The 10,257-nt window shown below is 36.6% G+C and overlaps 1 protein-coding gene across 1 annotated transcript in view; it reads left to right on the top strand.

The window, feature by feature from the left end:
- The first annotated feature begins 633 nt into the window (after positions 1-633).
- The window catches only part of myripb (myosin VIIA and Rab interacting protein b), a 231,359-nt gene continuing 221,735 nt past the window's right edge, over positions 634-10,257 (top strand). The window contains exons 1-2 of the mRNA XM_016490029.1: positions 634-899; positions 8,553-8,746. Of these exons, the coding sequence (XP_016345515.1) occupies positions 8,637-8,746 (110 nt within the window). The 5' untranslated portion in view covers positions 634-899; positions 8,553-8,636. The remainder of the gene's footprint in view (positions 900-8,552; positions 8,747-10,257) is intronic.

Genomic DNA, 10,257 nt, shown 5'->3' with positions numbered 1-10,257 from the left:
AGAGTTCCAAGTTTTTTGTCAAAATGTTTTGCCACATCTGCTAATAGTGCATAAAATTGAGAAGGGCGACCATAAATAACAGCTATTTTATATAGCCTACTTGATAAATAAAGATTTGAAGCATTTGGTGCTTGGGAAGTGTTAATTTTAAACTTTGCTTGCATCCATACATTTAATGAATTAATGAACTTGTATTTGCACTTACACATTCTGATTTATGCACTGCGTCTGAGCATTATAATTAGTATTATTTATTGAATAAAACAAACAAAATGTTCTATTTATCCATCTACCTAACTGAGTTACTCGTTTTAAGTAGCTGAAAGTTCCTGGACTTCAGGAAGCCACAGCATCTTTGTTGTGGCTTCATTTTAATTAAGCTCTCTGATATATACTGCAACATTACCAATTAATTTGCCTCTTTGTTCATTGGCCTTAACTTTCAGAGATGATTGAGTGGAGCACCCTCGTTCTGCGTGTGTTAGTTGATGTTTTAATAACGGGCTGAACACTACGCTGTGATTGGCTGATCAGCGGGATGCTCAGGTGCAGGAGGAGGATGCGAGCAGCCGCTGGATGTCACCATGTGTGTGAGGAGAGATAGCCACGCTGAGAGGGGGAAAGAAAGCTGACTAATAAAGGGCTAATCAATTATTAGCCATTTAATTTATTCCTCAAACAGTAACTTAACCGCTGCAAAAATAAGCCGCTGTAAATAGACGCAAATTCTGTAAATCAGTTCGCACCAGTCGGCGCCCCATAAGCTAAAGCGCATGACTGTGTGTGTGCCTGCGTGGGAAATCACATATCACCGATCAATGGAAGTTAACCAAGCCAAACCCGCCTGGCTGTCAGTGCGTGGACGTCTGTAGCCTGCGGACCACGGATGTTGATTTCGCGTAAGTTTTGTGCAGATGTCACATTGATTCTGTGTGGATATTATTGCATTAGCTGCTTGAATCGTTGATGAATGTGCAAAAGTTTGTGTGTGAATTTTACAATTGCTCCGTACAATGAGAGGATGAAGAGAGGTCAATGTTTATGTGACCCGCTTGTATATTGCCGTTATCGATTTCTACATATCATACATGCAAGTGTGCTAGATGCACCTGACACATTCAGTCCTGACCATATGGCAAGCTGTTTTAACATTCAGGTATTAAACGAACTAGTATGTGGATCAGATTTCCAGATATCGGACCACCACTTCAGGCTCACCGTCGGACTACCATCTTATATTAAATTTGCCTGATCATTAATAGAATAATATTGATTATTATTACAATACGAAGTTAGGCTACATTTATTGCTTAAACCAGTTGTTCTGAAACTTTTTATACCAAGTACCACCTCAGAAAATAATTGGCTCTCCAAGTGACTAACATTAAAATACAGTAGTGTAGTAGGCCTTACTATTCAGCTACAGCTCTGCACAGTTAAAAAACAAAGCATTTTGATTTCTAATAAGAATATTTATTGTTGTCAACTACTTAACTATAATGCTAACATTAACACTGCACTGTGCTTACATACAGGTAAATAAAAAATAAAAAAACTTAAATAATTATTAAACTAAAATCTGTTGTACCTAAAAGTTAAATAAAAACTGTACTGTCCTTAAATGTGTAAAAAAACTCTACTCAAAGATTAAATTAAAATTTATTGTGTTTTAACATTAATTTATATTTAATTGAGTTAAATATAATTCATCTGCGTACTTGTACCACACTTTGAGAACCATTGACTTAAACAATTATCTCTTTGATTAAGTCATTTAGAATTTAAGGCCATCACAAACATGGCTAAATGGCATCTGGGGGAATGATGACAACTGGCTGGGCATGTATAAAATTAATGTCAACTTACCTTATTTGCCTTTTGAAAAAGGAGGCAATACTGTTCTGTTTCGCTGGCTTCATCTTTCTGGTTGTGCCAGGCAGACTACAAGAAATTTGTGTTGCAGCTGAGACAGGCACAAGTAAGACAACTAAATTCACTGCCTGTTTAGGACCGCTATCAGAAGCACCATTAGAAGAAGATGATGTACTGTTCACTGTCAAATAGGTATAGGTTACATACATGTAGGCTAAAAACAAATGCAATCGTAATTTATTTTCTCATTATTATGGAATAAACATTTTAATAAACATCGGTGTATGGTTTGAATTACAATGAATGTGATGTTCGTTGTCGGAAGTTTTATTTAATGAATCACGCAGACTATTTTCCCTTATCGAAAGTGTGGGGGTCGACTGCTGTCTTTTCAAAACCACGGGAGTCATGACCGCCCTGTGCCAATGTCACGCCTGCTAGCCACTATCCCAGTGACACTTACTAACAGATTTTTGCCACTGAACTGACTCAATCTGTAGTTCAGATATAGAATATTCACTTCTGACTAATTTGTATTCCAATTATTGCTGGTACCTACAGTATTTCCATTTTTACTAGCTGAATAGCTAGTAATACTAGCATGTATTTATTGGACACTATTGTTTTATTGTCCTATAATCCATTTGTTAGCCTGCTAGTAACATCTTTTTTTAAATGTTACTAGTATTTAACGTTAAACCATACAGTAGCCATTTTGACTATATGGTATACTGTACATGACAAGTAAAAAGCAGCTGTAGTTAATAAGTTACTACAAATGGCACAAGTACAGTACTACTATCTATATACTACTTACTACTGTAATAAGAAATATGTATTAGTATCTCATTTCAATCTAGTATTAGTATTAGCAAACTGCACCAGAAACAGGTGAAATTCATACTAGCCAGAATTGAGTAGCTGATAAATGACTCACAAATGAAAATAGTTCACAATGAAATAGTTCCTTGCCACTATTGAGATTATGGCTAGTAGGAAAGGAATATATACTAATAACTAACATAATAGATTCCAGTTACTGTTTAATTACTTGTTCATTTTGAAGCTAAAGACACGCCGGTTCCACATGCATTTAACTAATTCACAACATTTAAAGGAGTAGTTCACTTCCAGAACAAAAATTTACAGATAATGTACTCACCCCCTTGTCATCCAAGATGTTCATGTCTTTCTTTCTTCAGTCGTAAAGAAATTATGTTTTTTGAGGAAAACATTTAAGGAATTATCTCCATATAATGGACTTCTGTGGTGCCCGTGAGTTTGAACTTCCAAAATGCAGTTTCAATGCAGCTTCAAAGGGCTCTAAATGATCCCAGCCGAGGAAGAAGGGTCTTATCTAGCGAAACGATCGGTCATTTTCTAAAAAAAAAAACAATTATATACTTTTTAACCTCAAACACTCATCTTGTGTAACTCTGCAATGCACATGCGTACTCTGAGCAGTCCCGTCCGAAACAGTTAGGGTAGGTCAAAAAACTCCCATCTCATTTTCTCCTCCAACTTCAAAATCGTCCTACATCATTGCAGAAGTACCGACGCAGTGTTTACAAAGTGAACATGCAAAGAAGGTCAAACGCCCTTTATAAAAAAAGGTAAAACAGCAATGTAGGATGATTTTGAAGTTGGAGGAGAAAATGAGATGGGAGTTTTTCGACATACCCCTAACTGTCATGAACCAGAATGCACGCAGAGCTAGACAAGATGAGCGTTTGAGGTTAAAAGTATACAAATTGTAATTTTTAGAAAATGACCGATTGTTTCGCTAGATAAGACCCTTCATCCTCGGCTGGGATCATTTAGAGCCGTTTGAAGCTGCATTTAAACTGCATTTTGGAAGTTCAAACTCGCAAGCACCATAGAAGTCCACTATATGGAGAAAATTCCTGAAATGTTTTCCTCAGAAAACGTAATTTCTTTACGACTGAAGAAAGAAAGACATGAACATCTTGGATGACAAGGAGGTGAGTACATTATCTGTCAATTTTTGTTCTGGAAGTGAACTACTCTATCAAAAGCACTTTTAACATTTTTTTTTTCTGCATTTCACTTCAGCTCTTAACTTGCATTCTAATCTTGGCATTGTGTAGTGCAAATATCATTCTCTGTTATGACAAATTGCTTGTGATGTCGCTTTGAATAAAATTCTGTGCTGATTGAATAAATGTAAGTATAGTTATAATTAATAAATGGTACTGCAGCTTGCCATACTCACCCCCTTCTGATCACAGTGATGCTGACTTCCTAGAGAGAGGGGTTGTTTTATCATTCATTCATACTTTTTGCAGTATTGCAGTAGTATTTCACTTCATTGGTGTAAACCCCAGCTGACCACCCAGAACTGCATTTGTGGAGAATGCATTGTGTGAATGTAACATCTGTTTGCCACTTCATTCTGCCTCATGGTTGCGTTATAGGTGGATAAAGGCCGCTCAATGAATCATCCTCTCCGCATGCATTGAGCCAACCTGCCTGCACAGCTGCTTTGATTAATTTACCATACATGACAGTGTATAATGACTGACTGATGCCTGCTGTTTTCACTGCATTGTTAAGACAGGGTAACAGGAGCGTTTTTTATTATTACTGCTGTTGTTAAGAAAGAGATTTGGTCACGAGAGTGGGGAGTGTTTGTGACTTATTTCATCCAAACATTGCAATTTGATATGTTTTCATAGCTGGTTTACCATTGCGTTTGTAAAACTACCTTTTATATACTTAATTCTGACTGGCCAATCTCAGAATTTTGTGGTCAAATATTTTTGACAGTTAAACTGACTAACTGACGGCTGTCCATTAAGAGAGTACGATTTAATAGTTTTGTGTTTCTCAAATCAATATTTCCTGTCCATTTGCTAATTTGTTCGTTCATTCATTCATTCATTCATTTACCAAGTCATCTTGTAATAAGTGGCATAATGTGCAGTCAGCCATGCATAATAGCAAGATAAACCTCTTCAGCGTGATACTAGACCTGCATTGGGGTTAATTTGTTGTTAATGTTAAGAAACTTACCAGCTGACTGTCAGTTACCACTTATGTTGAACTGAAGAAGGTTTTAGATGATTGTATTATAATATTTCATAATATTTTAAGTTATTTGCCATGGTTTGTTGTATAGTTAATGTTATGGATAGTACACATAGATAAAATGTTAGAACAGCATTCTGCAGTTTTTTCTCAAGTGTTATTATTTAGAACGTTTGTGAGTCTAAAGTGATCATTAAAATGCATTGCTTTCCTATATAATGTACTCTTAAACAGATTTTTATGTTTGTATGTTATGTACCTTGTATGTTTTTTCAGATAAGTAGAAATATGCATATGCCTAAAATTAAAATGGCCTTGTACTCAGAATGAGTTTTAAAATCATGGGAAAATGTTTAAATTAATAGCACAATACCATGATGACTAAAGCGGGTGGCAGCTGGAATCCTGTGATCCAACTCTTTTGTGTAGTGGGAAATTGCACTCAGGATATTTCGAGCAGCCCTGAATAATGATACTTGAATCAAACACTGCAGCATGTTGAGCTGAAATGGAGGCCAGTCTGATGGATTGGGGTAGTTACATTAGAGCCTAAAAGAGAATGCGTTTTCCTCCTCTCCCCAGTCCCATTATTCAGCACAGACAAATGACCCAAATGACACAGATAGAAAAGCAATTACTTCACACCATGTTTCTTATTTATAGGGTGAATGTATACCTTATATCTTTCCAAGAAAGTGTCAGACTTCTAGTTTTGAAAGTGGGGTATTGCCATCAGCACAGGTGAGCTAAAAGTAGTTTATTTCTGATTATGGCTATATGGTAATTTAATGAATTAAATAAACCTTCATGCCTTAACACTCTCTGAACAGTGATTAGTGGTGTTTGCTAAGGCCGACATTACAATTACTGTTTCTATGTGTGCTATGGACATGAATGATATCTCAAATTGTGTTGATTATATAAACAGTAAACCAGGTGACTCTTATATCTTCAAAAAAAGGGCATTTTTGAGGAAAGTGCATCGGTATAACCCCCACCCCCAATAAGCTGTACCCACTAAGTGAAGTTTTGGCTCTAAACAGGTGAGTACAAAACAGCAAGGCTATGTTTGGTCATTGTGTATATGTATTTACTGCATCTGAGATGTCCACCAGGAATCTTGATTGTGACAGTAGCTACTAGAACAAAGCACATCCTGAGCTTGACCCACATTTAACCTTCCACTGCTGAGCAGAAGCTCCCCTGTGCTGTATTATTGCCCCTCAACCTGCAGAATATTTTCACTTTTACGTGTGAATAATTTTGTACACAAATGTATTTATTTAGAATAATTTTGTAAACAAATGTATTTATTTATTTATTTATAAATACATACATACATTTGGTCCCCTGAAATAATTATTACTGGGTTTGACTACATTTTTTAGATTACTAGCCTTGCATACTGTTAGCCGATTAGCCTGCTAGCTTAGCAGAAATATTAAATTATTTGGTTTTATTTGTATTTGTTCGATCAGGCATTTCAAACATGGTCCTAGATAGAATCAGCTCTACAGGCAAACCTAATCTCTACGGAACAATGTGTATAAACAAAATAAAAACTGTGGTCACTATACACTCTAAAAAATGCTGGGTTGTTTCAACCCAATGTTGGGTCAAATATGGACTAACCCAAGTTGAGTCCATATTTGCCCCAACATTGGGTTGAAACAACCCAGCATTTTTTAGAGTGTACATATACTATATACAGCATGCCAATAAGGCAATGTCTTCATGTCTAAGTGGATAGTCCTTGACCAGAATAAGCTGCAACATGAAACGGACTTTATGCTGTCTTGTCAAATGTCTGTCTATATTATACTGTAAGAATGCTTCCTATTTCTCTCTCAATATATATGCATAGTTAGTTAGCATCTAATGTAGCTGTCAGACTGTTTTTCGTCTTTCCAGGATCTCTGAATATAGAGGTGTGTGACGAGTTTTGGGTGTTTGCATTAGAATAAGCCTTCTGGATCTTTGAGAATTGCTGAAATGCTGTCAAGAAAATAGTTAGTTGCCTATATGTCTTAGTGTGTGTCTTTGTGTGTGTGTGTTAGGATTGTAAACAGGTGGAGTGTAATGTGATTGGTGGAGCTTAAAGGGCACAGCTGACTGAGTCATCACCCACAGGCTGCATTTAACGTCATACACTCTCTCTCCTTCTCTTTGTCAGCATCTCTCCCCCTCTCCTTCTCTGTAATACCATCTCTGTCTCTTCCTATAATTGTTCCACCTCCTTCCACACAATCTCCTCCTGTTTCCCATTTTATTTCATGGCTCTTCATCAATAAGCAGCTACAGTATCCCCCTTTAATGTGCATCCCTAACAGTTTAGTAAGCAAAATAAACATCTATGTTTGATATGTCCTTTAAAAAATACTGGCTGATATGGACATCCATTTTTATTTTAGTGCATAATTCTCTGAACCCCTTTTATCTTATCTGTCTCTCTTACTTTTCACCTCCGATGATGAGCCTATTCTGAAATGTCCTCATCTCTCCCAGCCCCATGTAGGACCATATTAAGAGAGAGAGAATGTATGTGAGATCTTGGTCCACAGGTAGAATTTTCCAATGACCGTAGCCTGGCTGAGCACATTAATGCAGCTCCAAATCCACGTGTGCATTGTACCGGTCTTATCTTAGGCAGCCTGTTTGCTTGTTAAAGATAACCGACTTGTTTTGCAGGAACTCTTTAGTATAAATGCATTTTATGGTTTTATGTTTGTGCATTTATATCCATTTATGTGATCTCTCTGTGGAGAAATATTAATTTGCTATGCCATTTAAATCATGACTTTGTGATAAACATTTGCCATTGATTTTGGTATTTGTTTTTGGTAGTTATTTTTCTCTTCAGATACACAAGCAGTATGTATGTATTTATGTATGTATGTATTTTTATTGAATACACACTTCCTGAGGTGCATTTGTATTTGAAAATGGCCTGGTTTGACCAACATGAATAAACACGACAGTTTGTTTTTCATTTAATATACTGTTTAAGACAGATTATTTGAAACAACTGAAACCACAAAAATACACAGGCTCGGGAAAAAAATCCATGAAAACACTGGACTTTGTTAAGTTATAGACTTCCAAAAGTAACACATACTGTAAGTTTCACAGATGTAACTCAGAAAATAAATGTATTTCAAAGATTTGATGCCACTGACCTACAAAAACTTTGCCAAATACAGTGGTTAGTTCTGCCTCATAAGTGCTCACTGTAGCAGTCTGGTACATTTTTTAAAATATTGTTCCAGAAAGATGTTAAATTCATCCTATGAAATTCATATAATCAGATAAGACCTTGCCAGATTGAGAATTTGCTCCATCTGAGGCTGAGACTAAAAAGGAGAAGAAAAAGACAATTATAAGGAAGTGATGAATGAGGAGAGACAATGTTTTAAACTGAAATAGTATTTTATTACTGTCCAGACTGGTCAGCCAGCACTTAAGAGGTAACATACTATGTTTGTGTATAAAATAAAGCCATTGTGTAAATGTGTGACCTCAATACTGGAATTTCAAATATTTGTTATTGTGAAAGTCAATCCCTTTCAATCCCATGCAATCCAAGCATTTTTCAGTTTAGACAGAATGACTTTCATTTCTCTCTTATTTCTCAGTGACCTCCAGGCTTTATCTTCAAAGTCTTTAAGGACAACCATTTGTGATTCCAGCGACCTTTGACTCTTGACTCCAAAGCAGTGATGGGACGTAAACTGGACCTGTCTGGTCTGAGCAATGATGAAGCAGAGCATGTGCTCAGAGTGGTACAGAGAGACATGCACCTCCGTAAGAAGGAAGAGAAGAGGCTCAGGTAACAGCACGCGTGAGTGTGAGACATTAGTGAAAATTTAATTTGATTTCATTCGGCTGGCAGTTCTGAAGCCTTGAGTATTGAAAATGGTGACTATATCATTTGTACTGATGCTAATTCAAAGATGGTGCCTCAAGATGGTTGTGCCAGGTTTGACATCTTTGACATCAGGCAGTAATGACGTAAAGTTTTAAAATGTTTTGAATTGAATTCAAATGTGTTATTTAAGAGCTACACAGTGTTTCCCACAGGATTTTGTGAGACTGTGGTGGGCGGTCCTCGACCCCTCTAGGGGGGTCCGGGGACATGGTCCCCCGTAAGAAAATTTTGTACATTTTAAAGTTCAATTCTTAAATGCGGTGCACTTTGAGAGTTCAAAATTAAGAGCTCCAACACAGGTTCAGTCACAGTGTGCAAACTAAAAGAAAAAAAAAAAAAGCCGGTAAATGTACTTGTTCTTGAAATTTTAAGGGGACTCAACCCTCTTTTTAGTTGTGATATAGAGCCTCAGTCTCACTGGTGAATTTAGAAGCCAAACAAATTAGAATAAAATAATAATACTAATTTTATATTATTATTCCTATGACAGTAATAGCCATATATTGTAAAACAATTGCACTGAGAAATAAATGAAAATGATTTTTTTTCAGGTATATTATTTTACCTTACTCTACAGTAGGGAAATTGCAATACTTTTGTCCTCATTTCTACACTTGCAAGCAGGGCCTAAAACTAACTTGGTGACTTGAGAAAATTTACCGGCCATAAATATTTTTCCTTGCCATGAAACTGTTTTTGCAAAAAAACGGTCAGTTGCTACTACTACAACAACTAAACATTTAATAAAAAAAAAAGCCATTTGAAATTAGAACCAACCACTGCATTTTAATCACGATACAAACAATGATGCATAGATAAAACCTGCATGAAACTAAAACAGACAAGCTGAATGAGAATGCAAATTCACTCTCTGACAGCAGGTGGCGCTTATGGATCAGCAATAATAAGGGGAAAAATGCCATCCAAACATTTGTGAAGTCAGTTCCCTTCAGAAATACATTCATAAACCACCACCCCAATATTTATATTTTTCTTCCCAACAGTGAGCTTGCTGTACCTGTACAGTATTTTCTCTGTGCGCATCTGTTAATTTTAGGCCATGCTTGCAAGAGATAAACCCTTGAGCTTTTATTTTGGCGGAAACTTCAGTTGTCTGTGAAAACAGGTTTAAAACGTCAGCTTCTGTGAAAACAGGTTTACAAACATTACTAATTTAATGAAATACTGTAAACATTTGCCCATTAAAATGTTGAAAATTATGCAAATGTGCAAATTATGCATACCGTGGCCGTGGCGTACCCAAACGCCTGCTAAATTTACAGCACATTCAATAACGGAGTTCACTGCATTCACTGTGAACGGAGCCGCTCAGAGAGACTGAGATGAGGAAAACACCGGATCACGAGCCGATCGCGTGCGCAATGTGCGCGCTTCACTTTGAAACAAGCAGC

The sequence above is a fragment of the Sinocyclocheilus anshuiensis genome, unplaced genomic scaffold, assembly GCF_001515605.1.
Source record: "Sinocyclocheilus anshuiensis isolate Anshui unplaced genomic scaffold, SAMN03320099.WGS_v1.1 scaffold106, whole genome shotgun sequence".
Classification (NCBI taxonomy): domain Eukaryota; kingdom Metazoa; phylum Chordata; class Actinopteri; order Cypriniformes; family Cyprinidae; genus Sinocyclocheilus; species Sinocyclocheilus anshuiensis.
The sequence above is the reverse complement of the archived record's forward strand: the minus strand, read 5'-3'. Positions and strand labels throughout refer to the sequence as shown.